General features: G+C 36.8%; 1 protein-coding gene across 1 annotated transcript in view; it reads left to right on the top strand.

The window, feature by feature from the left end:
* The window catches only part of PIG-Q (phosphatidylinositol glycan anchor biosynthesis class Q), a 207595-nt gene that overhangs the window by 179909 nt on the left and 549 nt on the right, over positions 1 to 27137 (top strand). The window contains exons 7-8 of the mRNA XM_090389076.1: positions 1285 to 1399; positions 16227 to 16288. Of these exons, the coding sequence (XP_090245202.1) occupies positions 1285 to 1399; positions 16227 to 16288 (177 nt within the window). The remainder of the gene's footprint in view (positions 1 to 1284; positions 1400 to 16226; positions 16289 to 27137) is intronic.

Below are 27137 nucleotides of genomic sequence, written 5' to 3'. Positions count from 1 at the left end.
GTAGAGTCTGTGAAAATGCGCTAATTGCTTCAAAAATTTGCTGTTTAACTCGTGATGTTAAATTAGAAAAAAATGGAAAAAGCTTTAAATCTGTGGATAGAAGACCGAACTCAAAATAAAATTCCATGAAGTTCACTCATCATTCGTGAAAAGGCAAAACTCCTTTATCAACACTTTAACGAAACTTGATAGCACTGGCGGGATAAGTTTTTTAGCTAGCAAAGGCGCTGGTTTGAAATTTTTAATAAATATTACATTTAATATTAAATTGTTTCTTATTTTCATTTCGATTTTTCACTATGTACTGTCTGTGTACATAGTCATATTATGAAGGTACTTATAATACATACATAGACAAAATTTTAGACTAGTTTTTCTTATATATTTCATACTTTGGAACGGAACCCCTTTATTACTATGGGAGCCATAACTCAGTATTCGTGTTTTCTGTATTCACGGCATTTCTCAGGAACGTAACCCCCGCGAATAGCGGGGGTTTACTTTATAGCGTTATTTATTTACTTTGTTTTTTTTTTCCCTCAGTTCCAGTTCATTTTTGCAGTAGATTTTTCAAATTCTTTCACCTGTTTAACCACTACTTCACTTCCACTATCCCTTAAACTTCTCTTAGTTCTGGCACCTTGTGTACTTTTCATTTCCATTTTCACAGACACTTTATTTATTCTACAAACCACCCATTATTTACACACACACACAGTTCTTACAGTCCTAATTTTATCCTTTCAGCATATATGCCGACCGGGCTAGCCAGGTGGGTAAAGTGCCTACTTGGCAACCCAAAGGTCGCGGGTTCGAATCCTGCCTCGGGCTTGGATTAAAGTACTGCAAAAACCTTGGGAGGTGCATTATGGCCACAGAAGCCGATGCGCCAACAACTACCAAAAAAAAAACAACAAAAAAAAACAAAACCAGCATATATATATGCAGTAAGGATAAAAATGGGGTGAAATGTTAAGTGATAGTGGAGAGATAAAAGTAATATGACAGTCATTTTCAATACATTTATTACTTATTATTTAGAATGAAATAAATAAATATAAATATAAAGCTATCATTAGAGGCAGCAAAATGCACATCCTCCACATGATGCCCAATACATAACAGAACTTTACTTTCCCCCTCCCTGTTGATTTAATTTTTATTCTAAAGTTTCGCTCTACAGTTTTGCCATGCTGCTGGCATATGTATTAATTTGATTTTTATATGAATTATCTGTTTTATATAAATATATATATTTATGTATTTTTACTCATTCGTTTTCAGTTTCGTGTGATTGTCCTTGCAGTCCAAGGGATTATTAGCAGAAGTATCCAGCTTTTAAGTGTTCTTCCTGTTTGGAGTGTATGTTTAAGACTAATATGCTCACCTGTTACTGCTGGTAAATTCTAATATTACATCTGCACCATTATATTAATTTCTTGAAATAAATAGAATTGGATAAATGAAATCGATCATTATTACAGTCACTTTTTCTGTAACTTTTCATCTTTGTACAAGCAACATTAAATACAGGGTGTCTCAAAAATACTGGTACAAATGTTTAGGGGAGGTAGGTAACATCTAAAGGAATGTGAATCGCATAGGAACCCATAACTGGAAATGTCACTGTAAGTCAGTACATGGCGCTGTTCATCAGTTCACGAGAGGGAAAATTTCTGGTTTACTCATTCAAGCAGTAGTCACCACATGAAGGGCATGCATCGATATGCGAACTGTGAGCTGGCAGACATGCACCTAGTGTATGGATTAGCAGAGGGCAATGGACGAGCCGCTCAACGAATTTATGGAGAACGCTTCCCAGACAGACAGGTACCGGACCACCGTTTGTTTGCGCATGCATCAAAATTTGTGTGATTATGGGTCATTTAGAGGTAACAGGAGTAGTGCGGGCAGACTATGTTCGACGCGAACTCCCACCATGGAAGAAAGTGTGTCGAATGCTGTTCAGAATAATCCTACTACCAGCACACGTGCCATTGCCTCTGCCTTAGGAGTGTCTTGTTGCACTGTACAGCATGTCTGGCACGACAATTCCTTACACCCCCTTTCATCTCCAAAGGGTTCAGTTACTGCTCCCCCAAGATCATCCTGCACGTGTGGCTTTTGCGCAGTGGTTTCTCCAAAAAAGTGTTCAAGACTTGAATTTTCCAACCTATGTTTTGGTCACGGATGAGGCTTATTTCACTCGGGAAGGCTTATTCAATCAGCACAATGCTCATGTGTGGACAACCCACATGGTGTGCGCCCCCATGTGGCACAACATCGCTTCGCAATAAATGTGTGGGCAGGTATGGTCAGTGACTGCTTAGTCAGCCCGTATCTGTTACCATTCCGCATGAACTCCGCTAAATATCGGATCTTTCTTGAACAAGTTCTACCAGGGTTACTTGACGATGTTCCAGCAAAATGTGAGATTCCACATTTGGTTTCAACATGGCGAGTTGCCCGCTCATTATGGAAGGTGTGTTCGTGACCATTTGAAGAGGCATTTTGGGCATTGATGGATTGGCCGTGGTGGACCCATTGCCTGGCTCCCAATGCTCACCTGATTTATCGAGCCTTGATTTCTTTCTTTGGGGGGGGGGGCCCTCAAATCTATCGTGTATGAATCGCCTGTGGAGACAGAAATGGATCTCTTGGCAAGACTCGTCTGCGCTGCTGCTACTGTCAAAGAAACTCCAGGTGTGTTCTACCATGTCTGCCAATCCATGCTGCGTCGGTGTCATGCATGCATCGCGTCTCATGGTGGAACCTTCGAGCATCTGTTGTAACATCATGAAATGATTTCATCTCGTACTCCATTGTTAATATTATTTCAAATAAATGTTTGCCACTAATTACTGTCTTGTGTCATTTCTGCTACTACTTTCCCATGACGTTTCTGGTTATGGGTTCCTATGCGATTCACATTCCTTTAGATGTTACCTACCTTCCCTAAACGTTTGTACCAATATTTTTGAGACACCCTGTATAAATAATGTATTATCACCAGAAATTTATATATGTATAACTTACCAAACAAAAAATGACAGGTTGTTGAAACTTATAGTGCCACATTTGGAATGAGTGTTGATAAAGTCAGTAGGTTTTTAATTTAGAGGAAATACATAGAGTAAAGTTGTTTTAAAGAACAGAAGTGGAGGGAACGTTGTTGGTTTCACAACACTTTACTATTTTAGTCCGTATTGTGCAAGCATATTACATCTTTTATTTAAAGTCATTTAATTCGGTATTAGTATTACTAGTGGAAAATAATGCAAGGTAGCATTATTACAGGTGTAATAATGCTGCCTCCTATATACCTCATATATATATATATATATATGAGGTAGAAGTAATAAATCTATTGAAAAGTGACTGTCAAAAACAGCAAACCCCCCCCCCTCATCTTCATCTATTTACCCCTCTAATAATTGTCCAATACTTCCTTAAATTTATTCATGTTATCCACTTCCACAATACCAGATGGAAGTTTGTTCCAACAATCAGTTACTCTCTGATTGAAAGCAAATTTCCACACAGCCATCCTTTTTCAATTTGTCTGCTTATGCATGTTTTTCAAGAAGAGAGTAAGGGAGCAATCAGCATTTAGTTTACTCAATTTAGTTAAAGCGTTAAATTCTTCAATGGCATCTCCTTGCAAGTACCTTGTTTTTTTAAGATCTGCAATTTGCACTGAAGTCGTTTATGGTAAGAGTACCCTTTTCTGTCCTTGACTAATCTGGTGGCTCTTCTCTGCACCTATATCAAGAGATCCACATCCTTCTTAAAATGAGGCTTCTAGACCTGCATCCAGTACTCTAGATGTGGCCTAAACATTTCCTTATGTGGAATAATCACCTTCTCTGTGTTGGTTAAATTCTTGTATATCATTTATAGAACCCCATGAGCTATTCTGGCAGACAATCTGTAAAGTTCAGAGAACTTCATGCTAGACTTTATAATTACCCCATTCTCTAACACCTTGAATGTGATACCACCTAATTGGTATGTTATCATGGAATTACTGCCGCCCACATGAGTATCTAGATTGACCAGATCATGTCAGGAATACTGGGTTCTTACTGTCTTGTGAGAGTAATAGCTTGTCCCTGGCATTCTGCATTTTGAGCTTATAGTTGTTATCTAGAAGTTTAGGTAGGCTCTTTTCACAGGTTTCATTATCTTAGCAAGGTTTTACCATTCTGGGGGAAAGTAGCATTCTCTTGTTAACTGGTAGAAATTCACTCACTTTCAGAATGTAAGCATCTGTTTAGGGGATAAGGCTTCTTTCACCTGCATCACGAGTGATTTTATCCATTAGTGCTGTTTTGACACTGTACAGTTATGTTGCACCTGGTTGAAAGTACCTGGTTCTTCAAGGGTAGAAATATTCTCAGCATGATAGGTGTTTGTTAATAAGAGAGACCATTTTTACAGGGATGGGATATACTTAAATAGAATAACTGCAATATTTGTGGATGCTATTGAGGCAGGTGGGTCGAAAAACTGTTAACTGGAGGAGGACATGTACACTAATAGATTAGCAGCAGTCGAAGGCAGAGGAGTAAATGATCCTTGCACCGATTCTGTTGGGAAGTGCAGCAGCCTGGAAAGCATGGTGTGATTACAAAACCTGCTGGTGGGGGGGCTTCTCGGAGAACAAACAAATGTGTGGATGGTGTTAGGGTTACAAAGAGTGAAAACAGTCTAAGGCAGTACACCCAGGTAACATGGGTGGTGAGTGCAGTGTTCATTCTGTTTGTTGTGTTGTAAGCACTGAAAAACAAAAATTAGAATATTTTATAGTCACTCATACAGTAGTAATACTTTTGTGGATTTATTGGATGACTGTTTACTACACAATCATATTAGAGAGGCAAAAAGAGAAAACTTTTCATATAAATTATCAGGTGATACAGAGGCCTACAGTAGATATAAGCTAGTCTGCAATCAAGGCATAATGGAAATTAAGGCAGAGTATGAGAAGTCTCTGCTAATGAATGTAAAGAAAATCGGCATAGATTTCTTTAAGCATTGGTAGGAAGGGGATGAATCACATTGGTCCATAAGATATGAATGGTTTAACTCTTGATGATCCTGATCAAACTCAATGGATATTTTGCATTTATGTTACACAAAATGAATATTTCAGGGATGATAATGCCATAAATGTATCAAATTCTAATAAGAAGTTAATGATTTTGTGACAATTGAGAGGAAAGTGGAAGAGAAATTGTTAAAGGTGAATATAAATAAGGCCCCCTAATGTGTGTGATGCCCGACCAATTATGTTAAGGGAGACAGCAAAAGAGGTAAGAAAACCATTAGCCAGGGGAGATCCCTTTGGACTGGAGATGTGTGGCTGTATCCCTAATTCACAAAGGGGGATGAAAGGGTGAAGTAAATAATTACAGACCTGTTAGCTTTACTTCTGTTTCAGGGAAAATAAGGGTTAAGGAAGTAAGGTAGGACCATCTAGACAAGAAGCAGTTATACAGCAGTCATAGCATGGATTTATTAAGGGGTGATTCTGTCTGACCAGTGATTGGATACTGTGATGCAGTAACAAGGGAACTGGATGCACAAAATACTTTTGACATAATTTACTTAGTTCACAAGAGCTTTTAACACTGTTCCTCATGAAAGACTGCCTTTGATTGGTAGAAGTCAAAGAGTGGTGATCAAAGGGCACTGCTCTTCTTGGACTGCTGTTATTAGTGGAGTTCTCCAGGGTTCAATGCTAAGCCCATTTTTGTTTTCTGTATTTATTAATGATATTGATGAAAGCAACATCAAGATTAATTTATAAGTTTGCAGATGATACTTAGTTTGGCAGAATGATTAATGACAGTAATAAGGGTTTGTATTGCAACAAGATCTGAAAAAAGATGTACCAATGATTGACAAAATACTGCATATATTAAGCTGTCCCAAAATAACATACCAACTATATGGTACCACATTGAGGGTACCATACAGTTTGCAGTCAGACATGACATTCTCTGTACAGTGCAAATGGACAGCTAATGGGGTTTTAGGACAGCTAATGGGGTTTTTGTTAATGATATTCAGCCATTTTTACAGCAGAAATAAGGAGGTGAGTATCTTGTTGTAAGCCATTGGTTAGGCCACATCTTGAGTACTGCATACGTTTTAGGAAGGATGTGGATCTGTTGGAACAGGTGCAGAGTAGGGCAATGAGATTAGTGAGGGGAACAAAAAAGGTACTCAAACCAAGAAAGACTTCAGCTCTGCAAATTGCAGTGTCTGGAGACTAGACACCTTCAAGGAGATCTTATTGGGATGTTTAAAGCTTTAAATGGATTGCATAAGCTAAATTCTTATGGCATCCTTCCTTTTCGGACTACACAAAATATAAGGGGGCATAAATTTAAATTGGGAAAGGGTCGTTGCCATTTAGATGAGAGGAAACATGTCTTCAGCTAGTAGGTAGTTTGTTGAAACAAACTTCAGTCTGGTGTTATAGAAGTGGTTACTTTGAATAAATTCAAGGAAGAACTAGACAAATTTATAGAGATATTGGACAGGTGATGTGGGAAGGTGAGGTTTTTATCGAGTGACACTCTATGAATTTTGTTTCTAACTTCATTTGCCACTATTAATACTAATATCTTGTGTCCTTATTCAATAAAACCTGAAGTTGGATGTTTTTCGCAATATTTAAATAATATATTTCTGTTTATTCTTGATAACCATGACTGAGCATTCATAATGAATTAAGAGTAATTAGAATTTTCTAGTTCCACAATTCACAATGTTATGGGCCCACCAAACCTGCAGTCTCTAACTTGTGGCCATGCACACTAACCAGTTAGTTGGCTGAAACTTATCTACATTAAGATCTGTCTGAGAATTGTGTATTTCAACTTGATTTCCATTTTCTTGCCCCAATTTTCACCTTGTTAGTCTGTTTTCAGTTTTTATTTCATTTTTTTTTTTTTTTAGGTTCATTTGGGCCACAAAGGAGTAAGTGTGTCAGTGTAAATGCAATGAATACCTATGCTAGTAGGGCATTTACTTTTTTTTGCACGTAGTCAGTTTTTTAGATTGTTGTTGTTTGTTATTTTAGGAGCATTAGCAACTAAGGCCATATTGCTCTGGGAAATACGGTGGTCATTCCCTGACCTTTCCGCATCCTCCGTATTTGGTGGTGACAGGCTCGAACCCTGGTCTAATCAAGAAGCGTGTGCTACGCACTGCTGCTCCTTCCCACCTGGCTACAGAGGTGCCAGTTTTTTTTTTTTTTTTTTTTTAGGAACACATGTACTGCTATAATGCAGTACATGTGTTCCTAAAAATCTCTGCATTATGGTATTTTTGCAAATTAAAAACAACAGGGCTTATGGGAAAAATAGAGATAGGGGCAGAGCACTCAAAAAAAAAAAAAAAAAAAAAAAAAATGTTCAGTCTGGTAAATAATACACTAAAAAAAGTTTGAAACCCATTAAAATTGCTAACACAGGTTTAAACATCTTAAATTTCTAATAAATAAATAAATATTACAGTAAATGTGACACTTTACCCAGACAAGATATGAAGTTTGCTTGATTGATATTTCCATTCCCTGACATTTTCTTTTTTTTGGATTGTAAAATTTAAAACAAAGATAAGCAATCAATAACGACAAACAGACAACGCACAAATTGGACAGGTGAAACAAGTTTCCAAAGCTTAAAAAATAGGAATGAAGAGAAGATTCTGAAAATTTATTTATGCTTTTTATATGATTGAAGATTTCATGGAAGGGGAAACACATTTCACCATAATAATATAAAAACCCACAGAATTCCAGCTATCAGTATTATCGCAACTACAGTAAGATTGAGTTCACTGCCTGTTTATAATTAGATTGCACTAACAGAAAAGCCCAATAAACTGCAAATTGTTTTTATTTTATGGTAGTGACCTCCGCTCATGCTATCATACCTCGCAAAAATTTCTGTTTGAACAGAAAAATGTAAACTCCTGAAAACGTGAGTCGGCCTACAGTATCACCTGTTATCTTGTGAATACAGCAATTGACAACAGCGTGGGTCCAACCAATACAACTACAGTAAATGGGAAATATAGCTCTCACACATTTGACATTTTTTAAGCTTCTTAAACTTGTATGTATTGCTGTGCAGGTTGCTACATTTTTTTTTTTTTTTTTTTTTTTATATGTAAACCCCAAACACGGGAGGTATTAGAACTTATAGTACTTAGTACCGTGCTTGGGTTGGAGGTTGAGAAGACGAAAGAAGATATTTGTTGATATTGGACTTGAACTTCTGTAGACTGTAATTTTCAAGAAATACGTATGAAGGAAGGTTGTTCCAGAAAACGGCAGTTGAATGAATAAACGAGGAAGATGAAAAGTTGTTTCTGTGAGTTTGAAGTTGGACAGTAAATGGATGTTGGCTGGTGGCTGCATGTGTTCGAACTTTTTTGAAGGAGAGAGCGGGAATTATAGAAGCCAATTCAGAAGAACAGTGCCCATGGAAGTATCTGTAGAAGAGGCATGCAGCAGAAACAGTACATCTATGAGACAGCGAGTGGAGAGATTCTGTTAAAGATGAATCATTAATTAACCTAACTGCCCTCTTCTGAATGGAATCAAGAAGCCTGAGAGAAGTTTTGGGGGCACCACCCCAAATGTTGGAACAATATTCCATGGTAGGGCCGATTTGCGATTTATACAGATTGAGCACCTGTTTGGAAGAAAAGTAACGTCGAGAGCAAAAGAGAAAACCAAGTTTTTTTAGATATAAAGGAAGCAATATTTCTAATGTGCTTGTGCCAAGAGAGATTAGAAGTCAGGGTAATCCCCAAAAGAGATATATCATTTTGCCTAGAAATCGGAGTGTCGCCAAAGATAAGCATAGGAGCAGAAGAATCCTTTTTGCGAGATATAAGACAAGACTGAGTTTTAGAAGGATTGAAATCAACTAAGTTGTCTTTGCCCGACTGAAGATCAGCATTTAAGGAATTGGTAGCAGATTTTCGAGAAGTTGAAGCTGATAGATCAGGGCAAGGTTTCTCAAAATGGAAAGTGGAATGCAATGTGCTATCATCGACAAAACTATGGATAGGATTTCCAGTCAATGGAAGAAGGTCATTAATATACAAGAAGAAAAGAGTGGAGGAAAGAACTGAAGATCAGCATTTAAGGAATTGGTAGCAGATTTTCGAGAAGTTGAAGCTGATTGAGCAGGGCAAGGTTTCTCAAAATGGAAAGTGGAATGCAATGTGCTATCATCGACAAAACTATAGATAGGATTTCCAGTCAATGGAAGAAGGTCATTAATATACAAGAGGAAAAGAATGGGGGAAAGAACTGAACCTTGGGGGGACACCGGCATTAGTGGAGAAGTTACAAGACAGAGAGCCATCTACCATCACCCTCAGTGAGCAGTCAGAGAGAAAACTGGATAATTAATTACAAAAAAACGTTGGCAAACATAAGATGGAAGTTTGTTTAGAAGATCTTTATGCCAAACATGATCGAAAGCCTTTGAGTTGTCAAGAGCAACTACTTCTGTTTCACCGAACCTTTCCATTAAATTATTCCATAAATGGGTAACATAAAGCAGAATATCATCAGTGGATCGACACTGGCGGAATCCATACTGGGGATCGTTGATCAGACGGAAGGTTTCTAGGTAGGTTAAGAGTTGGCGGTTAATTGATTTCTCCATTACTTTAGAAAGAGTAGAAGTAATTGCAGTGGGACAATAATTGGATGAAAGGGATTTGTCACCCTTTTTAGGAACTGGCTGGATATGAGCACATTTCCAACAGAAGGAAAAACACCTTTGGAATAAGAAAGTGAAAAAAAGGCGGCAAAGAATAGGAGTAAGTTCAGGAGCACAAGTTTTGAGAACAAGTGGAGAAATACCATCGGGACCTGGAGCTTTCTTAGCATCAAGATTCGTCAACATCCATCTGACATCCTTTTGTTAGAAGACCACAGGAGACATTGAATGGAGCATGTTGGGAATGGTGGGAGGTGTTTTACCAAGATCATTAATAAATGAGTTGGAAGAAAAATGGGATGCTAGCAGGTCAGCTTTATCCTTGGCTGAAGTGGCAACAAAACCATCTGGTTTGGACAGAGGTGGGAGCAGAGATGGGCAAAAGTTGCGGCCAATAGCTTTGGCAAGAGATCAAAATGCTCGGCTACCATTAGGAAAAAAAGCAAGTTTTCTACTCTTAGCCTGTTCAAACTCTAGTTTGGACAGATTAATAACTGCTTTACAGGCGCCTCCGTAGCCAATTGGGAAGGAACAGCAGTGCATAGCACACGCTTCTTGAGTAGAATGGGATTTGAGCCCGTCACCACCAAATATGGAGGATGCGGAAAGGTCACGGAATGAATACTGCATATCCCGGAGCAATATGGCCTTAGTTGCTAATGCTCCTAAAAACCAAAAATAACAAACATAATAACAACTACTTTACAACTGTTGCGAACTTTGGTATAGGCAGAAAATGAATCTAAAGAATTAGAAACCAGCCAATTACGATATGCAATGTTCTTCTCTTGAACAGCCTTATCACATTTATTGGAAAACCAAGGTTTAGATAAAGAATGAGATTTTAAAGTCGAGTGTGGGATAAAGGATTCCATTCCTGTAAGAATAATTTCACTGACATGATCTGAGCAAACTTGACATCAGAAGTTTTGAAACAGTAATCTGACCAAGGAAAAGAAGAAAAGAAATCTCACAGGTCATCCCATTTTACAGTCTTGTAATGCCAAACAACACGAGGTTGGAAATAGCCATGAGATAAAGGCTCCATTGGAGAAGAGAAAATCACCAGGTTGTGATCTGAAGTGCCTAAAGGACCTTTCACTTCAACCATGTAATTAGAAGGGTTGTTTGTGTGAAGCAGATCAAGTGTGTTGTCTATATGATTAGGATTTTCTGGTATTCTTGTAGGTAGATGAACAATCTGTGCAAGGTCATCAGTAATTGCAAAAGCCTCAGCATCTCGACCAGCTGGGTCGGTGTGACCAGAAAACGGAAGCCAGCTGGAGTTGTGAACATTAAAATCACCAAGGAAAATTCCTCACTATTAGGAAAGTTGGACTGGAGAAAGTCAAGTTGGAAAGAGAGGAGGTCAAAGAGCTCCAAATGATTAGTGGAGTTGGGAGAACGGTAGAGACAACAGATGAATTTGACACAATTGAGGTAGAGAGATTTTAAGCCAGAGAAAATCGAAGAGAGGAGATTCCAAATTACCAACTTTCTGACAGGGAATATCAAAACGGACATATGCACAAGTACTACCTTTGAGGCGAAAGGAATCATACATCAAATAATTCGAGCATCTGAGATGAGCAGTTTTTTTTTTTTTTTTTTTAGGAGCATTAGCAACTAAGGCCATATTGCTCTGGGGATATGCAGTGGTCATTCCCTGATCTTTCCGCATCCTCCGTATTTGGTGATGACGGGCTCGAACCCCGGTCTAATCAAGAAGCGTGTGCTCCTGCCCACCTGGCTATGGAGGCGCCGAGATGAGCAGTAGTTGAATCAACCAATAACTGAGGTTCTGTCAGAAAAAGTACATGGGGTTTGGCAGACTGCAAGTGGAAATGGACATCGTTGAGATTAGAACTGAAACCACATATATTTGTGAAATGAATTAGGAAGTGTTTGGGAGGTTTAGATCTTTTGACAATTCATGGTATATTCAATAGTAAGAAAAAGTGGGTGGGACATGCTGTATGAAGTAATGAAATTTTTGGATATGGCGTACACATGGTAAGAATATACCCAGATCCTTGATATAACGTTGTTATATCAAGGATCTGGGTATATTTTGTTTGTTCCTATTTCTGGCCATGTGGGCAAACCACACGCCAGCTCCATAGGTGATGACCAACAGAGGTGTGAAATAAATTGGTGTTCAAAGAAAGTGCATCACCCCTTAAAATTGTAATTGTTGTCCGAAAAACGTAGTACAGTCAGTCCTCGTATAACAGGTGTTTACACTACATGATTTATAAATAGGGGAGCGATATCGTATATAACACAAACCGAATTCGCTTATACATGATTCATCTTTGTGTTTACAAGAAATGGCAGTCGAATGCGGAATCACCCCAACACGATATGAATCAAGATAAGATTCTCAAAATGTATTTATGTTTTTTATATCAGTAAAGGGGAAACACATTTCACCATAATAATGTAAAAACCCACACAATTCCAGCTATCGGTATCATCGCAAATGCATACAGATTGAGTTTACTACCTGTTTATAATAGATTCCACTAGCAGAAATGCAACTGGAAATTGTTTTTATTGTTTTATGGTAGTAACCCCCAGAAATGTGCTTTAGTAATATGTGAGCTAGTGAGGTGTTCATAGTGTATCTCTGCCTTTACGGTGTTGTTTATTCAGTTGCTACAAGCGCGTGCAGCTTTGTTTATGTGTATCAAGCATGCCTCCTCATTTTGTAATTGTGCTTTATTCCCTAAAAATGAGTAAAATACTTAAAAGATGTGAAAAGGAAGCGTCCTGGTGAAGACACTACAGATTCAGAGAGAAAAAGAAAAGCAGTATCGATAAACAGAGCTGGACTGGATCAAAAATTCTTACCCGGAAAAATTTGTAGTGGCCTCATACTAGCATTTATGGCCAAAATCACACTGTCCTCCGGCCCACTGGGGTTTCCCTGATAAGGCTTATTGCCAGTCTGCCTCTGTCGATTGAGAAAAAATATGAAATTGTGAAACGCTTTGAGCGAAATGAAAGACCATGTGATATTGCACGTGCTACAGGCCTAAATGAGGCAACACCGAGAATTATAAAGAATGCAGAGAAAATAAAAACTTTCATAGCAGGAACAACTCAATGTGTAATTAAAATCCATTAGATTAAGACACACAGAATTGGAAGAGATGGAACGGCTGTCATCTGTTTGGATAGAAAATCAAACAAAAAACAAGTTTGCTTACGATAGAAGCAAAAGCATTAGCAATATTTTATTACATAATAGTCGTAATAAAATACTTACGATAATTTATTGTGTTTGGTAATGTTTTGGTTACAAATGTGTGTTCAATCTTGGGTGGTCGGCACCTAACCCTATTTTTTCCAAAAGGCCTGTTGTTTATATTGCACGAGCATTTTTTATCGTGCTATACGAGGACTGACTGTATATGGCAATATTTCTTACAGATTGCATCAGATAAGGTTACGCATAGGTGATGACATAATATCGCAACAGCTGTTACTTTCAGCTATATAAGCACACTCTGCAAGAGTTGCAGTCATTCCTTGCTTGATTTACAAGAAAACAGTAGTTATGGAATATCTGTAGATTAGGTATGCAGCAGAAATTCAACATCTGTGTGAATAGGGAGTAGTAACCTTGGACCCCCCTTTTGGACAGAGTAGAGAAGTTTCCAAAAGGTTTTTTTGGTGGACCAATATTTCATGGCAGAGCAAATTTGTATAGACGTAGTAGCTGCTCTGAAGAAAAGCAACCCTGAAAATGAAGATAATCTAGTTTTATTTTATGCAGGGGAGTATTATTTGTGATAAGTTTCTGTATTGAAAATAAGTCAAGGTTGATCCCTCTCCTTGTAAAGGTACATATTTTTTTTCTAAAAGTCTGAGTATTGTTGATTGTTTAAAAATGTAATAATCCAGCTCTGAGGGTTTATGACATACATAGTTATTTTGCTAGGAGGGGGTGTATGTTTATATAAAATTTATATCCTCACATGTTACTGAAATGTGAACATCCTTACATTGTGCTATAAAAATGACAATATTGTTGTGAATTTGTATAATCTGCAAAAAAAAAAAAAGTTTAGCTACTGGGTTATTTTCCATCAAGAACTTAGTACTATATAATCACAATTATTTTCATTTGTATTGCAATAAATTATTAATATATTTGTTTTTATGTCATTTCATTGAATTAGTTTATTATATGATGAAATTCAGTGCATAAATTTTGCATTAGAATGAGATCAAATTCAGTATAAAGCACTTGTGGTATTTACATGGGACAGTGTTTTGAAGTGCCATTCATTTTCTCTTTAGTGGAAAATCAAAAGTGTAAATTAATGGAAATTGCTATTTAAATGTTGGCTGTACTGCAAACATTAAGAGGCTTATTTATTTTTTCTCAGCCAAATATATAAGTAGCTATTCACTTTGTTAGTTCCCTTTCCTGTTCTTTTAGTTTCCTTTATTTTTCAGTGAAGAGGAAAAAATAAATAGCACATCAAAATATTTGAAATACTATTCACATATAAATACCAATTAATATATTTTAAATTCCATTCAAATGCACTGAGGGAGATTTTCTTCAAATTCATATTCCCCATTTTAACATGTCGTTCAGTAATTTTATTTTTGAATTCAATATTCATATATCTCAAGGCTTGTTTTTTTTTTCGGAATTGCATTTTTCTATTGTATTTCATTTTGATTTGAATAAAATTCACCAGTATTTTATAAAAATCATAGATATACAGCAGACTCTCGATTTACCGGGATCAGATTAACCAGAAACTTCAACTCCAAATTAAATAAAAAAAAAATTTAAAAAATCAACCAGAAATCTTATATAAAATTCAAGTAATAAATATAAAGGTATAAATAGATGTTTTGCAAGTCGTAAATAAGCAACAAGAAGCGGCGTTATAAGTCATCATTAGGAGATTATTGTGGCTATCATCTTGCAATCCCCGCTGTCTTCTCACGCGTCGCTCAAAAAAAAAAAAAAAGAGACCAAGTGTTTAGTTTGCCACATCGTGCCAATTGTTTTGTTCCGTCGCAGAGCAAAAGGACAAATTTTGTTTCGTTATTTATGTCAGGGATGTCAGAATTTGTTTTTATAGTAATTATATTTTCTTTTTGTTTAGAAATCGCGAAAATGGGCAAATGCAAGAGAATTAAACAAAAACTTTAAATTATTCAAAAGTTTGAAAATAGTGCATCCGTTAAATCTCTAAAGAACCATTATAATGTTGGTGACTAAACCATACGCGACAGTGTAAAAAATAAAGGGAAGCTATTAGATTTAAAATCGACATCGGGAAAAAATAAAGGGAAGCATCGTATAGGACACGTGAGTAGTACATGCTAAGTTTTTCGTTTTTTTATCTATCGCCATACTTTTTTATGTCGATACAGTAAGGCCCCGACTTACATAATGTTTTTTATATATATATTTTTTGTATGACCGAAGATTTCAGTGGAGGGGACATACATTTCACTATAATAACTTAAAAACCCACAGAATTCAAGCTATTGGTATTATTGCAAATGCAATAAGATCAAGTTTACTACCCGTTTATAATGAATTGCACTAACAGAAAAGCCCAGTAACCAGAAAGTGCAAATTGTTTTTAATATTTTATGGTAGTGACCTCCAGAAAGGTGTTTTAGTAAAATGTGAGCTCGCGTGGGGTGATAATAATGAGTTTTTGCCTTAACCCCCTGAAGTTCTTTTAAGAAAATTTAATTAATTTTGACCATTATCATGGTGCCGACTAAGAGAATTAATGACAGCGGTACTAGTAAATCTATCAAGAAAAGGTAAGCGATCGAGTTGGATCAGAAAATTAAAATAATAAGGATGTATGAAAATGGCCAAACATTAACAAGTAGCGCAGAATTCAGATTTGTCAGTGACAGTGGTGAAGACAATAAAGGAGAAAGAGAGAAGCGGTGAAGGGATTGGCGCCAATGAAGTCAACTACAATAACCAAGGCTATGAAACACATATCAGTTTTTACAGTACTAACATGCATTTTTTCTTCCTTTTATGTTTTCTTTCTTATGTGCCACTCCGGCTACTTTGCCATCCCCAGATAAAGTTTTTAATTAAACTAATTAAAAATATATAACTATTTTTCTTCATTCTTCTGAGGATATTTTGTGATTTTTGTAATTTTGGCATATCAGGGATATAGTAGCAATATTTTTTTAGTCATTCCCGAATTACATAAAACTCAACTTACGTAAGAAGTCTGGGAATGTATGTCGGGAACTTACTGTATTTTTGGATTAACCGGGAAATCGATTATCAGAGGATTTTCTTTTACCATCTATCCTGGAAAATCGAGAGTCTACTGTGTATTGATTGTTTTATTAAACATAAATATTTTACTGTATTTTGTATTGAAGAGTCTTATAAATCTAAAATTCTTCCATTAATTTTATGTAACTAATCAGATAACTTTTTTGTTACAGGTAACATGCACTTTTCTGTAGTGTCAGAATTAGAAGGTAACATTTTAACAATGAATATGAGAGTAAGTAAAGTTTCTAAATATTCTTTTAGCAGATATATCAAGAAATGGAAATTAATGAAATAATGAACTTCAAACTGCATGGAGTGTAATATTCTCAGACATTTCATAGTACTTCCTATGCCACTTAAACAGTGAATTCCTGTAATGCTGTCCTTATGACATTATCGGCCTCAGAGGAAATATCTGAGAATAATCTGTAATTCTTTAAAAAATTAAAGGCAGATTACACTCCACAGGTCAAAATTTTTAAACAGTATATACAGAATTTCACAGTAATATAATAATAAAAAATTCACTGTACAAAACAAATTAGAGAATATATATATAAAGACTCTGATTGTATAACAAAATCAGTGTTATTGTTTCCTTAATAAAGGTAAATATGCAGCACAAAAGTGGATAAAAACAGAAAACTGCATAATTACAGTAACCTGAGTAAGTTCCTGTAATTACACAGTTAACATATGGAAGTTACTTGCAAAAGGTGTGAGTTTTAATATGAAAATAATGATTCTTTTGCTGCTATTACTGTTATTATTAGCTATATGGTGCAAAGAAGCCTGAGGCTTATGCTGAAAAAAATTCCCGAGTTATCCTAAGAGAGAGAGAGAGAGAGAGAGAGAGAGAGACAAAAGTAGAAGTACCAAGAAAGAGAGGAATGATGATATCCAGCTCAGGACACTGAGTGTGCCAAGCCCATACTCACCAGATGTGAGCCCCTTGGGTGAAACCGACATTAAAATCATCTAAAATCCATCAGACTAATCAGATTACTCATGAGATCTTTGAAGATTCCAATTCTCGTGTCTAATCTAGGAAATAGGGAACACCTAAAACATGCTGCAAAAGGTATAGCTGAAATTTTAGAATATGAATGTTGCTTATACAGTTGAGGCTCTTTATAGTGAACATCTTTTTAACATCCGAGCACCTTGTAATGATCATGTGGTAGGCCCCAGCTGATTTTCCATAAACCTAATGCTAATTTACATTTGCTATAATGAATGTAAAATAGCAATAGTCAAATAATAAAAATAAAATAGTAATCACATCAGGTTTATGGCAAATAACCTTGAAAGCCAAACAAATTCTCTATAAAGACAAATTTCCACAACACTATACTTTGTTTTTTCCTTTTTTATTACAATATACACATTTCAAAACGAAAGAATATTGAAGCAAATAATAGTGAGCCTGTAGGCTGACCAAGAAATTGTTCATTGGCAATTTCCCACACGCATTACAAATTTCTCACACTTGTTGGCATAATGAAATTAACTTTGATTAGAAGTTCATTAAATTTCATCATACAGTATGTGGAGGCAGTTGGTTTTTCATTATGGTGTCTATGAAACTGGTGGCTTTGCCAATCATAGACAAAATTAAGGTTTTACAAGCTGTAGATAATTCTGTGCATTCTAAGACTGATATCACTAAAAATTCAGTATTCTTAAGAGTACATTCTTAAGTACATTGTTCGCCATTCTGAAAGATCAAAAAAGATTGAAAGCTTAGAGAAATCTGCTGCACCAGATGTGATAAAAGATAAAGTATATGGAAGTTGAAAGGTACTCTTGGTGGAAGGCTAATGATGATGCATGCAAAAAATGTTTCTGTACACAGAAATCTTTTAAAAACTAAGGCTGTATCATTTGTGCATCAGAGGAATATTATAGATTTCAAGTGTTTTGATGGATGGTTAATGAAATCTAAGACTAGTTGTGGGCTGTATTTCAAAAAAGTATGCAGCAGAAGTAGAGCCGTCAATATGGAAGCTATGAAGGAATAGAAGGAGAATCATTTAAAATTTTTTTTCTTAACATAAGACCAGAACAACATTGATGTTGGCAAAACTGGATATTTTTTAACTTGAGACCAGACAAAATTCTTACATTTGAAAAAAGTGAGAAATGTGGCAAAAAAAGGCAAAATGACAGGTTACTATTCTCCTAATGACAAACTTGTCTGGGGCAGAAAAGCTTCCTCTCTTATTCATTGGGAAAGCCCAGTAGCACTAATGCATTAAAGATTTAAAGACATTGATATTTATCAAGAAACCCAAAAGGCTTGATGAATGTCATCAAAAATCTACAAAGAATGCATCAGAGATAAAAAAAAAAAAATGTGCAGGCAAACTAAAAATTTTTTTCCCTTTGTGGATAGTATCGTACCACATCTCTCTCTTTCCTATAGGCAAGAGAGATGTGGTATGATACTATCAATCGTACCACAACAATGGCCAAGACAACAATGGCAAGATCAAGACCACCTCCAAGAGCTAAAACGGAACAGGTCTTAAAAGACTTAAGTCAGACCAAATTCATAATGATAATGATATGGATAGTATTAGAGTATTAGTATTATCAGCCAAAAAAAAAAAAAAAAGGTCCATTTCACCTATCCATCCCCTACAATAGTGTCTAGTTCTTCCATGAATTTATTCAAATTAACCGCTTTCGCAACAACAGATGAAAGCACATTCCAGCTATCAACCAACCATTCATTGAATAATAGATGTGTGGAAGTTTGCCTTCAAACTTCTGCACATCTAATCTTCAGTCATCTTCGTGACATGTTCTGAGCAAGAGGAAGAAGAATCCCATCAGCACTGAGTTTGCTCAAGCCATTCAAAGCCTTAAACACCTCAATCAGATCACCTCACAGGTGCCTAGTCTCTAGATGTGGCATGCAGAACTGAAGCATTTCTTGGTAAGAGAACCCCTTTGTTCCCCTTACCATTCTCATTGTCCTTCTCTGTATCCATTCCCGCAGTTCTACCTCCCTCCTAAAATTTGGCCTCCAGACCTGTATGTAGTACTGAAGATGTGGTCTGATGAAAGTTACTACCATGGATAAAGGGATATTTGAGTGGGATAATCACCCCTTTATCCCTGCTAGCAAAATTCCTGTGTATCATTCACACAACCCCATGAGCTCTCTTTGCAGCCTGTCTCCACTGTTAAGAGAACTTCATATCTGACTGCACAGTTACCCCCAGGTCCTTTTCATTTTCCATTCTTCTGAGTGTAGTACCACACAGTTGATACTGTACTCTGGGATTACTGCTACACATATGCATTAACTTGCATCTCTCAATTAAACTTCAATTGCCGTTTCTCAGCCCATCTACCTAATTTTTCCAGATCTTGTTGCAGCAACAGCATACCTTCATCACTGTCACAAACCACCCTACCAACTTTTGTATCATTTACAAATAGAAATTTATTTCTGAGCTTTAAATACTCCAGTATTGAAAAGGGTAAGTAAACTTTTTGGTGCCCAGAACCTAACCATGATTTCCTATTGACTCCATTATATAAAGTGTTAAACATTAAACCTGATATACCATAATCAACATCATTAATAAATAAAGAAAACAACACTGCGCCCAGCACTTCACCCAGACAGACTCCACTATTAACATTAGTCCATGAAGAGCAGTGTAAATTGATAACCACTCTGTCTTCTCCCACTCAAACATCCTTTTATCCTTGGCAGTAACTTTCCATTAATGCCACACTGCATCAGTATCAAAAGCTTTCCTGAAATCCAAGTACAGGTAGCCCTCGATTTATGGCAGGGTTAGTTTTCTTGGGGGACAGGTGCAAATGGAACCCTTTATATAATGAAATCAATGGGAAATCATCACAGTTGGGTTCTGGGTACCAAAAATTTTACCTACCCTTTTCAATACTAGAGTACTTGAAGCTCAGATATAAACTTTTTTTAATTAAAAAAAGTGTTTTATTTTTAACCTACATAAATACAGTATGTATAATAAATAAAAAATAAATGAATAGTATGTAGTATACATAAAACGTTTTGACACTGGCATAATGTTGAAGTTTTATTTGGCTTTTGAAGGTCCTGTTGAGGATCTTCTGTTGACGGCCCTGGTTGCATTTTTTTTTTTTTTTTTTTTTTGAAGAAAGAAGCAAGTGTTGATTGTCTGGAGATAGGTGGTCCAGAATCAGAGTGTTTGCCAGGGGCAACAATTGATGATACTACCAACAGATTGTTAGATTTAACGGAAGTTAAAATGAGAATTATTATTCATGTGGGGACTAATGATATTAAATGTACACGACCTTGACCATCTTTTGGATAAATATAGGACTATGCTAAAAAAATGCCGTGATGTAGTCAGAATGCGTATACATGTCTGCAATTCTGCCCAAACCATAATAGGAGGGATTATATGCTGAAAGCCTTGTGGATTAACTCGTGACTTGAAGGAATGTGTAAGGCTCTGGTGGGGGGGGTGGCAGAGTTTTATCATTGTGGCCTGCATTTGTAGGTGCAAGGAATCAGTTTTGTAGAGATGGTATTCATTTGAACAAGGATGATGCAAAGTTTTTCTCACTACATTGAGGATACCCTGAGGGTTCAGGGAAACTGCTAGTTGGGGGAGGGAGGAAGGGAGGGGGAAAGAGAGAGGGGGATAATTTGGATCTGATAATAAGGGTTAAAATAATGCTTGCAATCACCTCACAAATTCTTGTTTGTTGCCACAACAGCCAATGTTGATAAGATATTCTGAGGGGTAACAATGTTTGAAATGAGGGGAAGATAAAGTTATTTAGGTTTGAATTACAAGTTTGGGAGTAAGTTTTAGATACAAACCTAAATAACTGCAAGGGGTATATCACGGTAGTAAACTATAAAAGATTACTTAGTGTACTATGTCTACATGGCTGAATTTAAACTCCTGGTTAGGAAAACTAATGCTGACAGAATTAACAGAAATGTGATGCCACCCAGAGATTAGTGATGTCAAGTTCCACTACAGTCTGTATAATGTATTTAGGGAAGGTAGAAGGGATGCAGTGGTGATGCTTTCTATCAAAACAGCCTGAGCGTGAAAAGAGCTTTTGCTGAATGCGAAGTTAGGCCAGCAGAGAAACAAAACAGGAAGCAAAGGAACAATGAGAGTGGGAGTAATCTGCAGACCTGAAGATTGTGAATAATATGACAAGAGTCTTTACATGCAGATGGAATGGGGAAGCAATTGTGAATGTCTTATTGTGGGTGACTTTAATCTGCCCAAAACATGGCCACACATATTGCAAATCACACAATAAGTGAAGTGAGAGCAGAGTAACAAGTTACAAAGCTTAAAAAATAGGAATGAACAAAAGATTCTGAAAATTTATTTTTTTTTAGATGATTGAAGATTTTGTGGAAGTGTAAACATGTTTCACCATAATAACCCATAGAATTCCAGCTGTCAGTGTTATCACAAATTCAATAAAATCGAATTTACTATCTGTTTATAATAGATTGCAGTAACAGAAAAGCTCAATAAACAGCGGACTGCTAATTGTTTTTATTTCTGGACCTCCAGAAACCCGACACAACCACATAATATGGTCGGAGACAATCATAAGGTAATCTCGAGTGCTGCGGTCTCCTGCCCCAATTAAACAGCATGTTGTCCCAATTAAGCGAAGTAAACCTTGGCTGTTTTCTCGATTGGGTTCTGTTCTTAAAGATTTGTCCCAAATAAATGGCTGCCCCGATTAATCAGTGGCCCAAATAACCAGAATTCACTGTGTGTGTGTGTAGTGTTATTACTGCATTGGGATAGAAGTTTAGTGTAATATTTTTAATTATATTAAATTTATATTTTACTTGTATTAAAATTGAATCAAACTCATGCCTCAGACCAGAGCAGCAAAGCAAAATGCTCAAGGTAGTGGGAATGCTGTGGCTCAGGGGAGAACTGTGGGGGGTGGTTGTCCACTGAATCACAGCCTTTTGAAATGGACTGCTTGTTTGTTGTTTGTGGACAATCAGAAACGAGACATGATATTGTCAAGGGGAATGTCTTTGTGTTGTGGGCCTTTATGAGAGCTTGAAAAACAGGGTAGATGCCTTCTGCCTTCAGAATTGAGGTCCATCAAGCTTTCAGCTACCCACATCAACACCAGAGCTTGCACTAAAACATCAGGTAACAGAGCAGCAATCCCCAAGGCATAATGCGCTACTCCCAAATAACTAGTTGTTGTCGGTAACTCTATTGTCAGGGAATATATTGTGCAAAAAGGATAGATGGAACAGGACCAGGGTATGTCTGCCAGGGGCAAAAGTTGATGACAATGTAGAGTAGATATCTTTTAAGAGCACAAAAGGTGATATTGTTGTACATGTTGGCACCAATGATATTAAGAGTAGGAGAATGGCAGAGTTACTTAACAAGTACAGGCCAATGTTGTAAAAAAAGCCACGAGTTCAGGTTGAATTTGAAAGTGTCTGCAATTCTGCCCAGACATGATAAGAGGGAGTATACGATGAGAGCCTTGTCAATCAATTTGGCCCGGCCCTGGAGAGATTGTGCAATACTCATGGGGTAGAATTTTTTTCAGCCTGGTCTGTGCTTGTGAACAGGAGAAACGTCTTCTACAGGGATGAGATACACTTAAATAGAAAGGGTGAAAGAATATTTGCTGATGCTATCGAGGCAGTGTTAGGTGGGTCAGAAAACTGCTAGCTTTGGGGGGGTGAATCCATGGACTAATATATTAACAGTAGCCTTTGGCAGAGGTGAAAGTGATTCTTGCATTGCTTCTATTCAAATGTGCAGCAGCCTTGAAAACAAGGTGCCGGAGATTTCAGAGACTGCTGGGAGTCATTGCAGAACAAGTAAATACATGGGCTATGTTAGGGTACTAAAAATAAGAACAGGTGCATGTATACTTGCATATACACTAATGCTAGGAGTGTAGTAAATAAATTTGACGAATTTGAAGAGACGTGGTGTCATATAGATATAAGGAATGCAGAATTGGAATTTGGTGAGTACAATGTGTACAAGAAGGATAGATAAGATATGAAGAGGGGATTATGCTATTAGTTAAGAAACACATAAAATCTAAGGAACTGCATCCAGTTGACATGGGTGGACAGTGCAGTGTTGAGTCAGTTTGGTGTGACGAAAGCAAAATTTAAAAGTTGGAGTGTGCTATAGGCCTAATGACTCTGATGAGTATAGTTTACAGCTGTACAGAGAATAGAGTGGGCCAGTATATCAGATTGTCTTATAATGGGGGATTTTAATTTCCCAGATATTAACTAGGTTTTTCCCAGATATTTCCCAGATATTAACTGGAACTTGCAGGTTTGTCATTTGCACACTAGCAAGGATTTTGATGATTGTTTTCTACAGCAGCATGTTCGAGAGGCAATCAGAGGGAGTAATACTCTTGATTTGATTATCAGTAGTGATTCTTCATGCATTATGAATCTGCAGATAAAAGAGCCACTAGGTGACAGTGGTCACAGTGTGCTGCTGTGGGATTTACTCAAAGGGGTAACTACCATCAGGGCTAAAGGGAAGTGTTTCTGTTTTCATAAATGTGACTAGAGGTCTGAGACAGTTTTCAAAGTCTATACAGTGGGACCAACTGATGATGTTACCAACAGCAAATTCTAAATGGGAAGCATTCAAAGAATTAATCTTGGAAGCTACTAGGTTTTCATACCAACTATTTGGTATGAAAACCTAGTAGCTTCCTTTTCATACCAACTATTTGGTTTAGGCTAAATGGATGTCAGATGAACTGATGAGACACTTTGCAGAGAAAAAAAATGCATGGGATATATATAAATTAACAGGTGACACAGAAGCCTATGGAAGATATAAGCTGGTCTGTAATCAAGTCATAAAGGTGGTTAGGCAGGCAAAGGCAGATTAGGAGAAATCTTTAGCAAAGGATGCAAAGAAAAACAGCAAAGAGTTCTTATGTAAACTCCAGAAGGAAGGGGATGAATATCGATATTTCAACTATTGATGATCCTGCTCAGGTAGCTAACAAATTGAATGAGTATTCTGTATCTACATTTATACATGAGTTATTCATGTTTAATACTAAAGGTGGATTAAACTATGCTAGCGAGTTAAAGGAATTTTTAATAACTGAGAGCAAAGTCTAGGAGAAATTGTTGAAGATAAACATAAAAAAGGCACCTGGGTTGGATGGGATCTATCCAGTTATATTAAAGGAGGTGGCAAAGGAAGTAAACAAACCCTTAGTCATAATTATAAGAGCTTCTTGGTATCCATGGACTGGACATGTGCAAAGGTGACCACAATTCACAAAGGAGGATCAAAGGGTGACACAAGAAATTACAGACCCGTTAGTTACAGGTCTTCTTTTCCAGGGAAATTAATGGAGGCACTGGTTAAAGCACTGCAGAATCATCTAGAACGCATGGGTTTGTTAAGGAGAAGTCTTGTCTGACCAATTTGATTGGATACTATGATGTGGTCACAAAGGAACTGGATGCAAAAAGTAATTTTGATATCATAAACTTGGATCTTAGGAAAGCTTTTGATACTGTTGGAAGACTACTGCACAAATTGGAGCAGTATGACATTAAGGGCAAAATACTGCTATTGATAAAGGGATGGTTGAGTGGGAGAAGACAGAGGGCAGTAATCAGTGGACACCGCTCTTCGTGGACTAATGTTATTAGTGGAGTTCCCCGAGGGTTCAGTGTTGGGTCCATTGTTGTTTTCTGTGTTTATTAATGATATTGATGAAGGTATATCAGGGTTAATGCAAACATATATCTATGTTTGCACGATACAAAAGTTGGCAAGGTTGTTAATGCAAATATCTAGAAACGTTGAGCAGATGGGCTGAGAGGTCACCACTGAAGTTTAACCTTGACACATATAAAGTGCTGCCTATAGGTAGCAGTAACGCTAGAGTAACATATCAACTGTGTGGTACTACACTGAAGGTGACTGACCTAGGGCTAATTGTGCAGTCATATATAAAGTTTTCTGCGCAGTGCAGACGGTCTGCAAGAGTAGCTCATGGTGTCTTGTCAATGATATATACAGGAATTTTTCTAGGAGGGATAAGGTCATTATCCCCTTGTATAAGGCCACACCTTGAGTACTGTCTGGAGGCCTCAATTTAGGAAGGATGTAGAGTTCCTGGAACAAAGGGTTGCTCTTATAAAGAAAAGCTTAAGATTTGCTAATTACAGTGTCTTGTGACTAGGTACCTGCAAGGTGATCTGATTGAGGGGACATAAATCGCTTGATGGGACATAAATTGAAATTAAGGAAAGACCGTTGTAGAATAGATGTGTGGAAATTTGCCTTTTGCCAGCGTGTGGTTGATTGCTGGTATAAACTTCCCTGTCAGAGTGGAGGTCGACAGCTTAAATAAATTCAAGGCAGAACTAGACAAACATTTGGAGCAAATGGATGGGTGAAATGGGAAGGGGTTTTTTTTTTTTTTTTGCTGATGCTGTATAAGCTTGCATTCTTGCATCATATGCTAAAGCGGTTTCTGTGAAGGCAGTCCTCTCTTGACCTACTCAACAGAGCAGAAATAAATTATGCTTTTGTACAAAAAGAACAGCATGTCATGGTTTTCTTTGACATAGAAAAAGCCTTTGGCACAGCTTGTAGATATATTGTCTAATATGAAACCTATATGATCTAGGACTATTTGTAGAAGAATAAGAGTAATTTACTTCAATATGTTACGTGGAACACATCCGTATGATACGCACCAGAAGTTAAAATGAATACAACATTAATGCAAAATGATTTCAGTAAAAGATAAATTGAAAACAAAAAATCATTTGAACACAATTAAGTAAAAATGTTGTAGCATAAATTTTGAAAAACGATTTTCCTTCCTGAAGCTGATACTTTGCGACCATACGGCATGATCACTGTAATGAAAATTATGGTATGTGCAAGCATGGATCTTAAATAGAGATTGTCTTTATGCATGACCATGAATCAAAGATTAGATATGGATGGTGAACATTAATAGAATTCGCATGTAATTTAATTTTAATGGTATTCTGCAAATAATAGTCTTGTATAATTTCGTTTGACACTTAAGTATTTTGGTCTCGTTGAATAAAAATGTATGTTTCTTGTTAAGGGCATGAAAGGCTAATTCTGACGATTTGAGGACGCATGCTGTTTAACCATAAAATTCAGCGGAAACTGCATCAACCCTTGATAAGACAAGTGGCAATCATCGCAAGAAATGTATACCAGGCCATTTATTTGTGTTGAGAAAGAGGAAAGGAGTGAGCGATTGTTCAGTATAGCGTGTAACTTCCGTATTGGTCTGGCCACAATCTTAAATTCATTATCTTTAAAGAATATGTTAAGCTGTTTGTGCCACTATTCAACATATGGGAGAAGTGATGCTCTCCTAATTAGCCTCAATGTTCCTTAAAATTATAGGGTATATGCCAGGAGACTTACTTGCCTGTTGGCTCAAAAGTTTTTTCATTAAATAACCATGTGAAATTACATATTTTTCAACTTCACTCCCATAATTTCTCATTGACATAGATTTTCTTCTGTCAATATCGATGCACAGAAACTGAATTCATCAGCTAGGGCATCTAATACTATCCCACATCCATTACATAAGGGTCCGATCTGATTTGTCCTTCTCTTTAAATTTATATATGTGAAGAATTCCTTATCCACAATCTTTGCCAGCATAACCTTTTTTGTCACACTATTACAGGCTTCAGTGACGTAGCTGAGTGGTCATGAGCACAAGTGCAGTAGCACATGCTCTTTCTTTTTTTACTCAAGGAATCTGGCAACTTCATTATTCATCCAACTTGGAATTCTCCTCATGGAATATTCATTTAATAGTATATACGCATTCAAAGCTCCGTGATTAATGTTTTAAAGGTATACCATGATTCAATTGTATTCGCTCTTTGTGAGGTGTCTGCCATGTTAATAGAGACCTTAAGTCTTTGTAATTTCATTTCCTGAAATTATAACCCATCCCTTTGCCTTTAGCTACCTCTCTCGTCATCATCCACAGTAGAACTGTGATCACTTCTT

This window comes from Mastigoproctus giganteus, chromosome 14 (genome assembly GCF_048544385.1).
Source record: "Mastigoproctus giganteus isolate SK-2022 chromosome 14, ASM4854438v1, whole genome shotgun sequence".
In the NCBI taxonomy this organism is placed as follows: domain Eukaryota; kingdom Metazoa; phylum Arthropoda; class Arachnida; order Uropygi; family Thelyphonidae; genus Mastigoproctus; species Mastigoproctus giganteus.
This window is presented reverse-complemented; position numbering and strand designations above follow the sequence as displayed.